The 18016-nt window shown below is 38.6% G+C and overlaps 1 protein-coding gene, 4 long non-coding RNA genes and 1 pseudogene across 7 annotated transcripts; all 6 read left to right on the forward strand.

Annotated features, from left to right (window-relative positions):
* Window positions 1–4348: 4348 nt before the first annotated feature.
* On the forward strand, window positions 4349–5673 carry LOC130700242 (uncharacterized). The gene is made up of 2 exons (XR_009003715.2): window positions 4349–5285; window positions 5370–5673. It is a non-coding gene; the product is annotated as an uncharacterized LOC130700242 (long non-coding RNA).
* Window positions 5674–5881: 208 nt separating this feature from the next.
* On the forward strand, window positions 5882–7750 carry LOC132088197 (uncharacterized). Of its 2 annotated transcripts, none has more exons than XR_009421510.1 (3): window positions 5882–5957; window positions 6428–6496; window positions 6562–7750. It is a non-coding gene; the product is annotated as an uncharacterized LOC132088197 (long non-coding RNA). The 2 variants fall into 2 exon arrangements; XR_009421511.1 differs by having other exon boundaries at window positions 5935–5990.
* Window positions 7751–9528: 1778 nt separating this feature from the next.
* Window positions 9529–10354, forward strand: LOC130700234 (uncharacterized). Its single transcript, XM_057522274.2, has 4 exons — window positions 9529–9695; window positions 9795–9898; window positions 9971–10084; window positions 10153–10354. The coding sequence occupies exons 1-4, from the start codon at window positions 9653–9655 to the stop codon at window positions 10198–10200; spliced, it is 309 nt and encodes a 102-aa protein (XP_057378257.1). The 5' UTR covers window positions 9529–9652; the 3' UTR covers window positions 10201–10354.
* A 239-nt stretch (window positions 10355–10593) lies between these two features.
* Window positions 10594–11972, forward strand: LOC132087738 (uncharacterized). Of its 2 annotated transcripts, XR_009421634.1 has the most exons (5): window positions 10594–11202; window positions 11273–11433; window positions 11509–11554; window positions 11640–11788; window positions 11848–11972. It is a non-coding gene; the product is annotated as an uncharacterized LOC132087738 (long non-coding RNA). The 2 variants fall into 2 exon arrangements; XR_009421633.1 differs by having other exon boundaries at window positions 10594–11433.
* A 351-nt stretch (window positions 11973–12323) lies between these two features.
* LOC130700519 (ATP-dependent RNA helicase vasa-like) lies at window positions 12324–13782 on the forward strand (annotated as a pseudogene).
* A 1519-nt stretch (window positions 13783–15301) lies between these two features.
* On the forward strand, window positions 15302–17499 carry LOC130700240 (uncharacterized). Its single transcript, XR_009003713.2, has 4 exons — window positions 15302–15437; window positions 15803–15941; window positions 17265–17317; window positions 17373–17499. It is a non-coding gene; the product is annotated as an uncharacterized LOC130700240 (long non-coding RNA).
* Window positions 17500–18016: the final 517 nt, after the last annotated feature.

Here is an 18016-nt window from a genome sequence, read left to right on the forward strand (position 1 = left end):
CCTGAAACATACCAACAGGAGAAAGTAAGGTTGGTGACTAAAAAAAAAAAGGGTTTTTATATCTAATGTCGGTCATTTTTGCAGACTTTCGTTCAGAAAAAAATGGTGAAGATTTGTTTTGAACGATGTACCATTGGGAGGGGTTAAATGAGTTATATACAGATGCGCGCATATTTCATCCCACATTTTCATCGATTCACACGTTTCATCTCCCCCACCTATCCCATCTCATTCGACATGCACACACACACACACACACACGCATCTACACTCACACAACAAAAAATCGCCATTAGACACAGAAATGAGGAAACAAAAAAAAAAAAGAAATTGACCTATGAGCAAAATGAAGAATATTTCTTTTTTGTTTCCTCCACGCTCTTCCTCGTTTCAAAAAAAAAAAAAAAACATTTTTTTTTTTTTATTATTATTATTTTTTTTTTCCTGTCGAAATCATTATTTGCCCCCGGCGTAAAGTGGAAGAGATCGAGAGATGACAAATACATGAATTCGCAAATTAATTATTATTTAATTATTTTTGGTTTGTGTTTCTAATTTTTTTTTTTTTTTTTTGTTTTATTTTTTTTTTTTTTAATATTTTTGATTTTTGTTTTTTTTTTTTTTTAGCTTCCGTCTTTTCCCCCGGCGTTCATCGCGTGAAAACGCGTTGCGTAACAAGAGAACGATACACGCATACAATGTATGTATATATACATAACGTCTTATGTATATGTAACGTGTATTGCAATCGCGTGCGCATCGCAATGTTCTCTCTTTGTTTTTTTTTTTTTGTTTTTTTTTTAATTTGTTATTTTCTGTTTTGACGCTCTGTGCGCCGCGTGCGTGTTGATCTGTGTGTGTACGAATGCGTTACGTGAGTTCCTGCGTGTTTTCTCTCTCTCTGAATCTCTCTCCTCACCGAAACAGAGGCATCAAGCAAACACGAAAAATTACACGAATCGTAACCCTTCAAAAGAAATGTCCCTTTTCTCCTTTCCCACCTCCCCCCTCTGTTTCTTACATTTCTAGAATGGGATTGACCCTCTAAAAAAAAAAAAATCTGCGGCATAAAAAAATACGTGCGATTTTGTTTTATTTTGTTCTTCACCTCGCGTCTGTCGTGACTTTTGGTATGGGCGTACGATATTCGGTATCGCGTCGCCACTGTTGCTTGCCTCTCGTTCTTATATAGCGCAGGATTGTTTTCGTGAAAGGGCTAGAAAAAGTTGTATGGACCGCTGTGAGTCAATATTTTTTATTGCGTCGAAAAAAAAAAGAAAGAAAACTAATCTGGGGAATTCTTTCATTGTTTTCCGATCGTTCCTGTCTATCCTAACTCTTCGCAATCTTTCCGTACGAAAAAAAAAAAAATTCACTCGTGTTTGGCGTCCTACCTAACATCGTCCCTTCCTCCCCACCGACACACACACACACACACACAGACACAAAAAAAAAATACTAAAATTAAAATACATGATAAATGTGCGTGTTTGCGTGCGTGAGATCAGTGTTACTGTTGACGTCATCATCTCGAGCTTTTTGATTATGTGGGTTTATTTTTATTTCTCTTTTTTTATTATTATTTATCCCCCTTATTTTTTTATTTTTTTTTTTTTAATGTATGTTTTGGTTGGCATCTGTTGTTGTGTTTGTTTGTTGTTTGGGATGATTTAGGTAGCCAAGTTATGGGGATCGTCAGCATTTAATAGAAAGATCGTCAAAATGATTGAAAATTAAAAATTAAAAACAAAAAAAAGTTTCCGATAGCCGCGCAGTACGTTTGATTCGCATTGTTTTCGTGTGTCGGAAGAGTTGGGGGAACACTCGTCATCCGGATACACTCAACGTGGAGGGGGGGGGGGGAGAACAATCTAACACGTCTCTTTTGATGAGACATTCTTCCTCTTGTTGAAATGTATTTTTTTTTTCTTTTTGTTGGCGTAAGACAAAAGAGAAATTTTTAATGAAATAAAAAAAGGGAAAAATGTTGTAGTTTGTTTAGGGTATTCCAGTTAGGTAGAATGACACGGAACGCTTTTCATATTGTCTCTTGTCGAACGATCGGGGCATTGAATTTTTTTTGTCTGCTATGTATCGGTTTGTTTCTATTGGTTTAAGAAAATGAAAACAGATAGACACACTGCCCAATCCCCCGTACATGCGCAGTCGATTTACACATCAGCAAAGTGATTGGATTTGTCGTTGAAAATCTTCCTCGTCGGCCGACATTTATGTTTCAATTTTCTTTCGCCTAAGTTCTCAATGTCGTATTTGATTTTTAGGGATAAAATTTAAACTATTGAAAAAATGTCGATGAAAACATACCAAAAAAAAAAAAACATTAGTGAAAAACGCGAGAGAACAAGAAACATTTATTTATTATTATTATTAATTTTTTTTTTTTTTTTTTTTTTTTGAATTCCAAACGTTTTCTAGTAACAATTCGGGAATTGATTCAGTGTGTGATTCTTGTGCGTGTGCACGCCCCGTATTGTGTGTGTGTATAACCGTTTGTAAGTTTCTCCTCCCCGTGCAGTACGTGAGGGAGGTCAATGTTTTTAAATGGTGGCAACCTCACTGTCCCCTCGGCCCTCATGAAAAAAAAAAAAGTGTGTTCCAAACAGGGAAAAAGAAAAGAAAGGGGGGGGGGGGTAAACAAAATAAATAACAAAATATTAACAGCTACAACAAACCACCACCAAAATTTGTTTAACTAACAGTGTATAACTAACTAAAAAAATTTTGCTATTACCAATTCTTTCTATCGCTGCTGCTGCTGCTGTTGTGTGTTGTACGAATGATTTGTTGAAAACAGTCAAAAAGTTGAACAGATGATGATTTTAAGCGTGCGCTGGGAACCAAAAAAAAAAATAACAGAAGAAAGAAAGAAATAAACAAACAAACAAAAACAAAAAAAAAACAAAAAAAAAAGTAAGATGGAGCAGTGTATTCTTTCGTTTACACTATACACCCGTTTGGAATCGATCTTTCTCGCTACCAAATGGGATGTATTACGGAATTACACCAGGTGTGGAATGGAAAACAAAAAACAAAAACAAAAAAGAAAAAGCAAATAACGTGGAGAAAACGTGTATACGTTGACGCTTTCTTCCCTCGCTTTTTCTTTCTGTTCGATTGATCGCCGTCTGGCAACGTTACGCCTGAACGGATCGAGTGGGATGTCAATTGATTTGCTGCTCGTCGACTAGACCTTCGCCAGAGTGCTCAATCAACCACCAACCTTGCCAGCCGTGTTTCCTTGCATTTTCTTTCATCGAAAAAAAAAAGGGGAAAAGCCGCTTGTTTGTGCGTGTAGACACACCCAGACATTTATAGCCGAGCGGGCAGCATTACCTATATGTGTGCTTCTTGGTCGACGGGTGCTACGTAAACGTATAGGAGATTCGCGTGACAAGGAAAATGTCGACAATTATACGATTCGCTAGCGAAAGTAGAGGAAACGATAGCCGGCCTCGAAGAAGCTTATTTATAGAGCCGAGGCACGATCCCGCAATCTGAACAAAAGGGGGGAGAAATAAAAATAAAAAAAAATAAAAATAGGAAAGGGAAGTGAAATGGATATATATATACTGTTTCTAATACGAGAGAAATAGAGAAGTAAAAAAAAAAAAAAAAAAAAGGAAGAAGGCGAGATAGAGTAGAAGGCAATATAGAAAACGGGAGTAAACAGGACGGCAACGGGTGGACAACAGCCGATCTCAGTCGGATCAATGGCTGTTGACATTTTCTATGTTGGACGCCAATCAATCCTCACGAGTCCTATACTTCCCATTCTACTCGACATCTCGTTTTCTTCAGCAATTTACCATATCCCCTTCCCCCTCTCCCCCCCCCCCCTTCTAAGCTTTGTGCGTGTTTTTCCTCCTCAAAGTTTAACTGTGTGGGGTGCAACTGCGAACATCCATCAACTAAGAGGGCTAGAAAAGCAGCTCCAACGTCCTTTATCCATACCGAGGTTTAATAAAAAGCGGGGGCAAGGGAAACAGCAACCAATCGTGAACTCCCCCCCCCCCCCTTCTCCCCAAACTCTCTCTCTCTCTTTGCACGGCTCGCTTTTGAGAGATACGCCACCGTACGCATTGCTGCCCGTCTATTATGTGTACACACTCGATTGCTAGAGTGCGGATGTAAATAATATGTTTAGTGTTTATGTGTTTCAAAGTCGTTTCGCGGAAGGAAAGAAAACCAACTCGTCGCGATCCGAACAATAATGGATGAGTAGAAGGCGGTGAATAATGAATGAGTCGGATTACACTCAGCAACAGAAAGAAGAGCGAGGGAGACAGCGACTAAGTGAATAGAGAAGACGGGGTGGGGGGGGGGGGGAAGGAGGAAGCGACTGGAAACGTTTTCAGCCTTAATTGACTGATCAAATATTCAAGCCGGAGCTGCGTGGTTGACGCAAAAGGGCAAGCGCAATAACGTGACTATTTGATTTTACTGCAAACCGAAGAGACAGCGATGGTGGCCTTAAACATGGCCTATTCATTGTTGATGAATCCAGCGTAGGCTCCCCCAAAAGAAAATGACGTCCGCTTCGATTATCCCAACTGTATTTAGCCTGCGTAATTATACACGCGCCGTATTTACCCCGTTAGATGCAACTATCCTAACATTGATTTCGGTTTCACAACTCTCCCTTTTTGCTGGAGAGTTACGAATTCATTATAATTATAAGCTTCTTCATGTACTTTATTGTCGGCGCGTGACCCGGCCGCCGACGACCTCGCCCACGTTCCCAGGCTCCGCAGCTGCAACAATTCACTCGTCAGCCTTTGCTTGAGCGTCAGCACCCCGAATGCGTTCAATAAGGCACTCGGACCTGTAATCGGCCGATTCGAATCGCGCTGATCAGCCGATCTTCGGCTTCGATGCCGAATGATGGCATCCGTCCGTCCAATCATTGTCGTTTCACGCGAAGCGGACTTGCATTGTACTGGCCGGAATACATTGAGCACAGCAAGGGCAGATTGGGGGAAAGAAGAGAAAGCAGACGGCATGGGAAAAAAAAAAAAGACAGACGGCTTGTATACACACAAAAGACCGCATCCGGGCGACTTCTATAGGCGAATGGCCCCACACGATCACGCACATTGTTCGAATGTTTTCTGAAAAGGACATGGAAATATGATGTACACTTGGATTCATCCCGTAAGTCTTCCATCACGACGGATGATTTGAGGGTATTCCAACCATCGTCAGCATAAAAAATAAGATTTCACGACGTTATTTGAGAGAAGCGTTCAGGCGATATGTTCACTGAGGTACTATGCTATGTACTTTGCTCAAGTAGTGTTTGGCTTCCAAACTGAAGAAATGCCTTAGCAACCATTCTGACTTTTGCCTAGATTCGTGTCTACATTCTAAAATCAAACCTGGCGATGCAGTTTTCGAACCCAGCAGATCTCTTCAAGCACAAGGAAACTTCGGAATTCGACTCAATGTATGGAGAGAAAACCTTGACTTTTTCAACCATCGGATGAACACTCCCGGCCAAAGTTATATTCATCCATGTATGTTTTCTGCAACCATGCACATCTTACCGTATGACAGATATATGTGGTTTTACGTATTTAAGATACTTCAAACGTGACTGTCTGTCGGAATAACTCATGAAAAATGAAAAACCAAATAAATTTTGGGAAATAAGTAGCTGCTGTTGTTTTTGTTTTGTTTCGTACGCCGTTTGACCCACTTTTCTCCCAACGCCTGTTCGCCGGTAAACCATTTATTAACACCACCTAGCGGTCAAAGTTAACAATCGGTGGATAAATTCGAACAGACCCCAGAGAAGGAGGAGCTTACTGAATATTGTATTCGTCGATCGATTGTTAAACCGATTTTCATTTGCTATCTAACAGTCAATGGCGACACTCATAGAAAGCGACATTTGCTAAAATGGCTTCTGCGTTGCAAAGCAGCGAAGAATCCCGTTGGTAGGCATCTTGGAAAGCTATGTTATACTTTAGGTATTATGCGTAACGCAATTCGTAATTTCAAAATGGCTGATTATTCTTAGTATAAGAAAGTTGTTGGTCAATAGGCTTTCCATAGGTGAGGACTTTTCACAACATAGACTGATCTCAGCTCTTATGAGATTTTCTTTGCACAGCCAATGTGTAGTGAATAAGGCTAAAACGCTGGTTGGTGGTATATTGAGCTTTTGCATGTTGACATAACCATGTAATACTTCAGTCAAAATGTTTCTTACAAGGTTTTGATTGTGTATTGGCAAAGCTGCTTAACAGAAAAGATCTGTTAGTAGGTAAATGTGGCTTTCTGGCTGACAGTAAATGCATCGAATCAGTCTCCTAATAAATGCCAGAGCCCAATAGTTCTAAAAATGGTTTTATAACTTTTACTTGTTGGCATAATTATCATGTCTCCATTTTTCCTTTAAAAATAGGATTGCCTCAGTTTCATCAGCTCCAGTGTGTTTGCTATAGCTCCTACAGACGAACTTGTAGCCTGAAAGGTAATAGGTTAATCTTAGAAAAACCTAAATTAACATCGACTTCTTCAATCTTTTGGATGTTGTAGAACGTGGAATGCTGGCCAGTTATCTGCAGTTGGAAATCCACCTGACCAAAGTTAAGATATGTGAGTTATAGATATTCAGTTGTTTTTTGTTAATAGATTTGAATGTGACAGTTTGTTGAGGGTACATACAGATATCCACACAATCACATAACAAAGTGAGAGGAAAAAACTTAATGCTAAACTTAACGTAATTTATAGATAAATGTTCACACGAAGCTTGCGAATAATGTAGTACTTCTGACTGTTCGTGGCTGACACTCGACACCTTAATTTTCAAGCAATTATACAATTTTTGTATTTAGCTTGCTGTGGAGAGCTTACAGCTGTTACCAATCCACCCTAATTTGGCAAGTAAAATGTCACACGATTTCATGTCTCTTAATGGACAACACGTGACCATCGGGTCGTAGATATTCTGAAAATCCCGTTCTTTAAAAACACCATAATACTTTAATCATTTTTACGCACTTTTACCTTCAAAACAATATGCATCAAACTCAATCCACACAGAAGAACAGAAAAACAAAACAAGCAGCACATCAACTGTATAATTTCTGCGACGAGAAGACGACGGAGGATTCATAATCGAACGCGGCCCATTTGCATTTTTTTCCCACCTCATTGTTATTCTCTACCCCTATACTCTTTCTATAAGAACCCATCTAATAAGAGTTCTTAATTCTCTAGTCAAATTCGGCTTCCCTTCATATTAGTCATTGGCTAATAATTGCGCCTGGCACGTATCGCCAGTTCGTTCACAAAACTACTGTTACCGTTGAAACACTTCGATCTGGTTCAGAAATTAGCACGAATTAGTTGATTTTAAAGATCATCGATAATGTTTGTTTTCTAGCTCCAGCAATGTCAAATATCCTTTTTCCCTTTCTCCCTCTCTTCTCCTTCGGTCTTACGGTTCTCTTTAGTGTCATTCACATTGATTGCCCGTGTTAGGTTGTTATTCTGCCGTTACCTGGCTGATCGAGTGCTGGAATGGTGAATTTCAACGGGCGAGGCTGTATGTATTTATTATTTTTTTTTTTTTCATTTGTTTTTTTTTTTTGTCACATAAATTTGCCCATCACTTGTTAATTTTTGCCAAATCTTTTGGCAAAAAGACGTCTTGTGATAACCTCCTATCTACCTTTAATTATAACATTTTTTTCGTCCAAAGAAATATCGATATAAAAATCAAAGATCTAAACTCGTACTGCTACACCTCAAAACGTCAAGGTAATTACCTAACTTATAGTTATAACCTAATTTAATGGAACGAGGTAAAAATTAAAAATTCGCCTAAATGTGATATGTTAATCTAATATTCGTGAACCTCGTTCAATTTTTAACCTAAATCATACGTGGTTTGCTATATTCAGGTTCATTTAAAGTAAAAAAAAAAAAACTAAACAGTGATATTGGCCCGAGAATTCCCCAAATTTGTTGTCAAACACTGCAAATTTAGACTTTCTTGCCATGCAATGAAACTTAACTAATTACAATCCAAATTGGATGACGATCCCGAGACGCTACGATGACTGGCATTTATGAACTGAGAGAAACTAAACATTCGTGAACCGAATTCGGGTGGTAAGGGGTAATACCTAAATTGTTAGAACATTGTTATCAGATGGCGATGCAGGTTCTCTTACTAACGCTTTAACGATTTTGATAAAGTTGTCCTCCAGGTAAGCCACTTCTCAAAACTGTATTTTTTTATTTAAAAATATCTATTGGCAGACTTGCCGCGCCGATCAATTTTCCGATCGCGATCTCCGATCCGATCTTTTGAGTTTGATCGGATCGGGCGATCCGATCAAACTGCGAAAGATCGGATCGGGCGATCCGATCAAACTGCGAAAGATCGGATCGGCGATCAAATTTTGCCGATCATTTTTAGCGATCATTTTTGTGCAGCATCTAACGGTAAAAATTTACACTGTTTCGCGAAAATAGCATTGGCTGTCACAGCGACAGTCACTGGCGGCCATTGAGGGTGAACACTAAACAGTTTCCTTCAATTGGCATTCGCATAAATAGCAGTGAAATAGAACCCTGCGGCTGAAAATCTACAGCTAGATGGCGAAAAGTTTGATCGCTAAAAACGATCGGATCGCGATCAATTTTTTGGGATCGCCGATCCGATCTCCGATCTTTTTCAAAAGATCGGATCGGCGATCAATTTTTTGATCGGAGATCGGATCGGCGATCAATTTTTGATCGCGATCGCGGCAAGTCTGTCTATTGGATTTGCTTTAGGCTAAAGGGAAAGATGTACCTCAATACATAACATTTGAAGAAGCCGGCCTGCGCCAACTACTACTTCAAAACATTAAGAATTCTGGCTACCTAAAACCAACACCTGTTTAGAAAGCTTCAGTTGCAGTTATTCTTGACAAAAGAGATTTAATTGCTTGTGCTGTCACGGGCTCCGGCAAAACGGTAATCCAATTAATTAACGCTGTGTAATTTGGAAACTTTGATGCCCTCGTACTGACTTGATTCGAATGGGTCGGGATGAACTGGCTAAGTTGAAGTAATAGTAATTTTGAGTGGGCACGCCGGTGATTGCGACTACTAAAAGGTCCAATTGCATCTAACATACTTAGCAACCCTTCGTGATATTCGTTGTTGATTAAGTCATCTAAAATTTTACATTTTTTCATATAGGCGGCGTACTTGGTACCGGTTATGAACATATTGTTAGTTGTTTTTATAATTTTTAAGTTTTATTGTTTTTTTATAATTTAGTACAATTAGGCAACGTTTCCTTAGAAAAAAGGGGAGAGGGGAGTAAAGAAAAGTGTAACCGTCTGACTCGTTCGTCAAATGGATGGAGCACAAGAAATACACAATTCGCCATGTTGGTGGGGTATTCTAAAGGTAAGATTTAACTTAAATTTAATTCTTGATAAACTTTTAGATTTTAAAATTTTGCCAAAGAAATTTAATGTCATTCATTTAGATGTATTGATGCTCACTAATTGCTGCACAACGTGTCCGGTTTTTGAAAGTACGAACGGTCTCGAAAGTTGTGAAACATTGTTTTTTTCTTTACAGCTTTGAATATGTGGATGAATAGTAGTGGCCACGTATCATGTCTTGGATGTATGGAATGTTTCACATTAATACTAATGCAGGTATGTGATTTACTTTTGAAGTAATTATTGAAAGTTTAAAAGATTATAAGCTGATGTTGTGTATGAACTATTCAGTCATTTGTATTTTCTCATTCATAGCTTCTACAGAATGTGGTGATTTGTCTACATATGGTAACTGTGGTGGGGTTCGAGGTCAGGTTTTCTTGTATGAATGCCATTGCCTATCTGTACTTCTATTTTTGGTAGGAAAGTATTTTAACCATCTCATTTATGAAAATTCTACCTGCTAATTGTGTTTGTCTGCTCCTGGACAGGTGGATGGTTTTGTGGTGCTGGTTGGTTTGAGAGGGATTGCTGGAGGCCACCTCCCCCATTTGTTTTCTCCAGTTGTTACTGGTGTTTCGAAGGTTCAAGTTGTTCTAGACGAGGTTTGGTACAACTAGACTTTTATGATTGCAAATGTCTGTTCATTTAGGTTTTTCTATCTCGTTTGTAGAATTTCTGCCAGCCAGACATGTTTGTCGGTTTTGCCTTGGTATTTTAGCTGTGCAGTGGGAAAACATGCCTAACCCCCCTGCGGGTTGATGTGGTTTTGTAGTGAGGCCACCTAAAGGAATGGACTACCTCCCTATAGAAGGTTGAATTGGAGATGACAGATATAGGTATACGATTCAAACTATTTCAGTCATGCAAAGGTCAAAGGAAAGTGAGGGAGTGGTTTCAGTCGATTCGTTTACATCTTCAGGAACCGGTTGAGATTCACGCCTTTCAGGTCCATTGAGAATTCATATTAAGGTGATAAGCGTACCAACCTAACGTTTGTTAATATAACACCGATAGATATTACTGCAGGGCGCAACAGCACCTCAACGGTTTCGTTATAAACTCGTTCAATGGTTTTATTCTCACACTTGAAAGAGGATCTTTGGTCCGTCCAGTCTTCGGGTTGATGAGTGCTGTGGAGATAAAAGATTTAGTTGATGCAAGTTTTAAAGGAAATATTGTCTTAATTTTTTTTTTTTTTTTAGGAAAGCACTCGCTACAGTCACTTTCAAGTTTGGCGCAACCAGGCAAGCCACTAGCAGTCAACGGCGGTGGGTGACGTTTGAGAGTTTGATTACATGGAATGCAAGTTTCACACGTCGGAGGGAGACGGTAGAAGACTCACCGGCATATTGGCAATCAGAATCTCTTTCACACTAAGTCATTGAATCAACAACAAACAATTAGAGAATCGAGCAGGAAAGAAAAAGCAAGCCTGGGCTAGTAAATGATAACTAACCTTCATGGTTTTGTTCTCCATTGTCATGGCAACTGATATAAAAAAAAAAGAAGTGGAAATCCCTGTTTCACCATCATCCTACACGGTTAGGATGTACTGAAAGATTAGAATCGTATCACCTGGGAACAAAAGATCAACATCAGATTAAAGATTTAATTAGTCCCACTTAAACATCCCCAACAAAAAAGGAAACACATTTGTTGGCTCCACTGAAGGTGATTGGCCCGCTGGCTACCCTCCAATCCGGAAGGAAAAAAGGGAAAGGTACGGAAAAACAAGTGAGTCATCGCCCAAAAATGTTTTGATGACCCATTTTTCTACTTTTACCGTGGAGACGGATTGGCCTTCAGCAACGAGGCATTTCAAATTCAGATGATGAAATCATTTTCTCGTTTTCTATTCTCCATTTCAAAACTTTCGTAATGGCTTTGGGAGATAACGTCTTACACTATCTGTCAACGAAATCCTTACGCAGTCAGGTTTTTCAGAAAGAAGGTACAAATAACACTTTGCCTACTGATATAATATTTGTGATTTTAAATCTTTTTTTGAATGGTAAAATTATTCCAGGGGAGCGATGAGCAAGGCACTTGTGAACTAGTAGGGGTCAGGAACAGTAAGTGAGTCGATCGTAGAGAGCTCCTGGATCAACCTCATCATTCATTTTCTTATCTTGTCATTCATTTATTGTTTCATCACAGAAATGGGTGTGTCAAAGGAACTAGTTTTCTTTTCGTCACAAGTACGTGAGCAATAAATTCCGGAAGCTGTGACGTGCGATGAGAAGGAACTGTTAAAGGGCATCGTCTGTGGGGAACTCTTTAACAATTTTGATAAATTCGTCCTTCAGGTAAGCCATTCCGCGAAACTGTATTTTTTTATTTAAAAATATCTATTGGGCTGCTTCAGGTTACAGGAAAAGATGTACCTCAATACATAACATCAGTCGAAGAAGCCGGCCTGCGCCAACTACCACTTCAAAACATAAAAAATTCTGGCTACATAAAACCAACACCTGTTCAGAAAGCTTCAGTTGCAGGTATTCTTGCCAGAAAGAGATTTAATAGCTTGTAATGTCACGGGCTCCGCAAAACGGTAATCCAATTAATTAACGCTGTATAATTTTGAAACCTTGATGCCATCGTACTAACTTGATTCGAATGGGTCGGTATTAACCGGATAAGTTGAAGTAAAAGTAATTTGGAGTGGGCACGCCGGTGATTGCGACTACCAAAAATTCCAATTGCATCTAAGATACTCAACAACCCCTTCGTGATATTCGTTGATGAAGTCATCTAAAATTTTACATTTTTTCATGTAGTCGGCGTTCTTGGTACCGGTTATGAACATGTTGTTAGAACAAGGTGTTAGAACAAGGTGTTGCTGGTGCGTCTCGTGTCATGGGGCAAAAGCCAGAAGTTGTAATTACCGCACCGACTCGTGAATTGGCCATTCAAATTCATCGCGAGGCGTGTAAATTTTCCTACAATTAGGTTTTAAAGTCTGTGATTATATATGGAGGAACTGTCATTAGCCATCAGCGGTCAAATCTTCAAGTTGGGTGCAATATTCTTTTCGCGACCGCGGGGCGACTTAAGGATTTTCTCGACCGTGGAGTATTTGACTTCTCGGGGGTCAGGTTTTAAATTTTGGACGAAGTTGATCGAAAGCGTGATATGGGTTTCGGCTCTAATGTTGAAAAAATTGTCAACCAAATAATGATGCATCCGAAAGTATGTTCTCGACTTTTGAGTATGAGATTTGACTGGTATAATACTATTTGTTTCTCTTTAGGGAATCCTTCGTGTTTGTATGTTTTCGGCTACATTCCCAGATGAAGTACAATCGCTGGCTGCGACGTACATGGAAGACTATATATTCGTCACAACAGGCATTGTCGGCGGCACCAATCTCGATGTTGAACAGCTGTCTTTTCAGTACTCGAAAAGAGATAAGGGAGCTCAGCTGATCGAAGTTTTACAAGACCTCGGTGATGCCAAGACTATCGTTTTTGTCGACAGCAAAAAGACGGCGGATTTCGTCGCTGCATCCTTGTGCAATAACAACTTACAAGTAAGAATTAAACCTGTTGTGAATTGGGCAAGGTGTCTTAACATTAAATGTCTAGTCTACCAGCATCTATGGTGATCGTCTTCAGAGTTAGCGTGAGCAAGCGCTTGGTGACTTCAAAAATAGTATTAGGAATATTCTCGTGGCCACTTATATTGCTCTCCTTAGTCTAGGTAATTAGGTTATATGTCTGGGTACTTCGTCCGTTTTTTTACGTATTTAATGTTCGTATTGTTTTTCCTAGATATTGCCGGCGTCAACTATTTCGTAAATTATGACTTACCAACTGATATTGAAGACTATGTTCATCGTGTTGGTCGAACGGGTCACGTGAGGAATGTTGGGAAATCAATAAGGTTCTTTGACGAAGAAAGAGATGGCCCTAACGCTGGAAAGTTTGTGTCTTTGTTAACTAAGGTAAGAACCTACTCCAGTTTGACATCTAATGATATTTCTCTGCACTTGTGTTCGTAATTAATAATCCTACGTGTTTTTTTTTTTAGTCCAACGCCGATGTACCGCCATTCATGCAAGCGATGGTTTAAGACGTGAGTGGAATGGGTTACGGCTTTAGCGCTCCTTCGACTCAATGGGTTTTTGCTAGTCGAGATATGCGCCGAGTAAGTTAAGACCTAGCTAGTTTTTACTACTTGTAGATGTAATTTAATCTATTCGTAGTTAGGTGGTAGACCTGGATTTGCTGCCTTGCCCACTGAAGTTGAAGAGTTGGGATTAATTCAATGTTGTTCACTTGGTTGGCTTATTTTGGAGTAATCCAAAACCAAAATTCGTATCCAAGAACATCTTGGAACTTACGAACTTGCAATATCTGTTTGAGAATTTGATTACGTGTTTATTTTGCTAATCCATATTCCTGACTACAGAGCAACTTCATTTTGTGTAAGGAAACGGTTAATGGTAATAATTTGTATTACACTTTTCCGTTTTTATTATATATTTTTTTATTTATCAAATAACTACATAGCTATCAAAATCTCAAACATGGTTTGTAAGGATAGTTATGGCATATCGGTAGCATGCTGTCCTACAGTGCCAAAGGTCTGTGGTTCGAAACCCAGAATGGTAAATATTGCTTCGCGCGGTCGTACCAGAAAAGTTATGGAATGCGGGCGTGGGCGTCCCAAGAAAAAAAATCTGGGGTGCTACCGACCATACGATTGTCGAGAAGAAAGAATTTTTCCTTTTTTTGCTATTTATCGTTATTTCGACAAATAAACGTTTGTGAAGAAAAAAACGTGACCGGCGTGTCTGAGTATTGAACCCTTGACCTTCAGCTTCTGAATCCGATGCTCTACCGATGAGCCATTTCACATATTTTGATACTACTATTACTAATAGTCAATTTAGGAATAGAGTTTGGACTTGGAAAAAAAAAAGCAAGCCTCCTTTTTGTTTCTTGACCATTCACTGGCTCAAAACATCGAAGCCAAGAACCAGGCCACTTGCCTTTCCGAATACCAATACCTAAGATACCCGACTACCCATTTTTTTCTCTGACGGAGGTTTTTCTATCACCCCATCAGTTGTACATCGAAATCCATAATTTTTCTCCCAGGTGTTCTTTTGACAGAACCGACTTCGTTTTTTTTCCTTTTTCGTTTTTCCGACCTGCCAGTTGCCTGTGGTGGCAATGACGCATTTAGCGTCGAAATAAATAATTGCCGCAGCACATAATAGAGTCAGACAACATTGTGTATTTGTGAAACACAGAAAAAGAAAACAGGAAATTTGGAATTTTTTACAAAAAGAACAAAACAAACATGGAAAAATCCCCCATTTTTATCTAAATCGAAAAGCGTGCATCACAACATGCATAGCCACGTTGCACGACAACAGAACTATAAAACTTGTTTTTTTTGTCTTGTTTTTTTTTTTCTTTTCCCCATAGAAAATAAAAGGAAAATGAAAAATTCTCCTTACCGCTGCTGATGTTGCTGGAAGGGAATCAATGGCTGACTGTCGTCATAGGATGCAGAAGATTCGTAGCTGATGTCGCTGCTCTTCCGACGACGATCTTCGACGCGTTGATCCAGTTGGAGGACGTGAAATTAATTTATAAGGAAAACGTGAAATTGGAATACGGATTGAAGTGAATTTAAGAATACGTGTTCGACTATGAAAAAAAAAAATACAAAGATACCATAAGAAACCGGCGATGACGTGGCGACCACGAGGCGAGAGGCGAGGCGATGATGGCGCGACGGGCGAACAGAAGACGTGGCGACGGGCGAGAAGAGGCTTAGTATTTGTTGAAACATCAACCATTTAACACAATAAATACCTGGTGCAAAATTGGGAACGACCGTTACCGATACTGCTGAAAGGGCTTTCCTCGCCAAGAGTCCCATGAGCTGTAATCATCTACAATCGTAACAAGCAATCCATTTACCACAAGAGGTTTCTTGGAGGTATTCTTTTTACCGTTTTATTTTGGCTTTCCTATCTTGTTGTTTTACTTTCTTTGCCAACTCTTCCTTGCCTACATCTTCCAGTTTACTGTTACTATTTTACAATTAATTTAGGATCTCTTTGCCTGCATTTCCATAATTGTACAGACTTCTGATTAAAATAGCAAAAGCAATAGGATTTATGCTTACTGAACAGAACTGTTTTCTGAAGCAGGATTCCTCTGTAAATTCTAAACTCAGTCCCGTCAAACACAGTTTCCAATAGATTTCTTGTTCTAAACAAATAATGACCTGTGCAATCTCCAAAGTCTCTTTTCTCAAAGTAATCAAACACCTCCTGAAAATATTAAATGGTTTTTTATCAGAGGTAGCAATTAACGAGGGTTTTAAAGATTACCACCATAAATCAGCAGTCATATGAACTACAGCTGCTCCAGCAAACTTGTTTTTCCAGTCAATGTTCCTCCATTTTCATCTTAATGTTGATTTTGGATCACCTCACAGGTAATATTCTTTGTTTGACTATTTCATTCTTCTTATTAAACTGGTAGACATTAGTCAATATTGATATGAAACTAAATCTAAGGCAGAAACTGCATTAAAACACAAGAATCTTTCTAATTGCTTACCAATGTTTCCAGGGAAGTGGTTAGGTTCTGTATACCATTCATTTCAATATTTTTTTTTACAGATCCTGTACTACCTTCTACGGTTCTGTACTGAAAAAGATTTCATTGAATTTCATGTCACAATTCTTAGCCCAAATTTTTTGAACAAAATGTTGGACTTATTTCATGTTCTACTAAAAGTAGAATATAAAAAGCTACACGATTTTGCTACAAAATTTAACGAGAACTGCGTAGATCATATTCACTTTTACGTGAAACTTTTAGTATTTTAGTTATTTAGCTTCAAAGTTGCTAAAGTTCGTCTTCTAAAGTGAAACGAAGTTATCGTTAGTAAAACAACAGTTATCGAATAGAAGTGAATTCTATTCGATAACTTCGATATAAATATCACACCAGTAGATGGCTATACCGTTTGGCGGACCTTAAATAGCAGAACCTTGTTTGTAAAATTGTCACCTGTCACTGACGAGGATACTTGGCGTTTAAACTTGTAATGGATTCTATGTAATTAAAAATTACCATGTCAAGAATCACTCAGGGAATTCATGAACTTTTCCGCTACCAAACCTACCATTCGAAGAAAACGGTCTAGTTTCGTTCAAAATAGAAAAAAATTTAATTAAAATTTAAAATCATTAAGTTACCCAATGCTAAAGACGCACACAGATAGCAATACAGGCGATAGCGTTTTGAAGATTTGCCTTCACTCATACACCAACTTTTGCCCCTGGATCATCTTCTTTCCTAGACAGTTCGCAATTTACGCTTTTTTGTTGTTTCTTGTTGCAGGAAGCTAACTGCACTTTAACAAAGAATTATTTGATTATTTGCAAATGCCTCAGGAAATTTTAATTACCAAATACTCACTCTTCCACAGCTTTAATAAAATAAGATTCATGAGACCAACACCACCAGTCTAATAGCTGCTAGATCTCAAGTGTTGAAGAAACTTACACATATCTGACAAACCCTAAAGAATAAAAAATGTTTGGTGACTAAATCCCAAATGACGAAAACCAACACTAATACTTGTATTTACATGAACAAATATTCCCAATTAAAGAATATCTTCATGCCAAATGCGTTACACCGTACTTGCCAGCTTAATATGGTCTTGTTCAATATTCCAACAGCAGTAAACCGAAGCGAAAATCCTAAAAGAAATACATAAAATAAAGATTGTTTTTATACTATTTAGGAAGAATTCTTCAGTAATGCAGTCTCCTTCCACCCAATGAATAAATCTGTCAGGTAAATTAATACATACATAAGCTTCTGTTGCTAATAAATTTAGAAATTTTTCCAGTTTTACAATTTTAAGCAGTAAAGGATGACCAGAAGAAATACTAGTATCTGGGTCATGAAGCGACCAATCCTCATTGTGTTTGAGCTGTGATTGAATCGGCATAGCCTAAATGCAATACCTTCTCCTGGCAGTGTTGGAACCCACTTCTGAAATTGAATTTTCTTAGTGTAAATGAATGTTTCTATATTTCTGTAAAACCCAACAAAATAAATTACAAATTTTAGGTCCAAGTAAAAACTCCTTTAAATTCACACGGCGTTGGAAGCAACGAAGTTTGTGAGAGATCAGTTAACATTTTTCCAATTTAGCAAGCATGGACTGCCACGGAAGAATCAGGTTAGTTTATTCTTCGAGTTTCCGAAAATTGTTTCTCAGCTCAGTAGAACCTGACAACGAGATATGCATTACTTAAAATATCAAATTTTTTTCATTTCAACAGAAGTACCCTGAAAACATACAGTGAGAGTTGACTCATATAAACGTTTTTCACAGAACAGTCTAATTGATTACCGCGATATTAGTCGCTCTAGCTTTTTTCTTTTAAATGGAGCTATAATAACCAAAATTCAATTTCTCAACCACGTGCTACTCACTTGGCGGCCGGCAAAGACAAACACACTTCGCTACTTCTTTCTTTTCTGTTG

This window comes from Daphnia carinata, chromosome 8 (assembly GCF_022539665.2).
Source record: "Daphnia carinata strain CSIRO-1 chromosome 8, CSIRO_AGI_Dcar_HiC_V3, whole genome shotgun sequence".
In the NCBI taxonomy this organism is placed as follows: Eukaryota; Metazoa; Arthropoda; class Branchiopoda; order Diplostraca; family Daphniidae; genus Daphnia; species Daphnia carinata.

What these genes read in the sequence shown, in the direction of transcription:
- LOC130700234 (XM_057522274.2), top strand. Translation starts at nt 9,653, where the DNA reads ATGTCTTGGATGTATGGAATGTTTCACATTAATACTAATGCAG. An exon ending in TCACATTAATACTAATGCAG is followed by an intron (nt 9,696 to 9,794) that starts GTATGTGATTTA and finishes TCTCATTCATAG; the next exon opens with CTTCTACAGAATGTGGTGAT. An exon ending in TATCTGTACTTCTATTTTTG is followed by an intron (nt 9,899 to 9,970) that starts GTAGGAAAGTAT and finishes GCTCCTGGACAG; the next exon opens with GTGGATGGTTTTGTGGTGCT.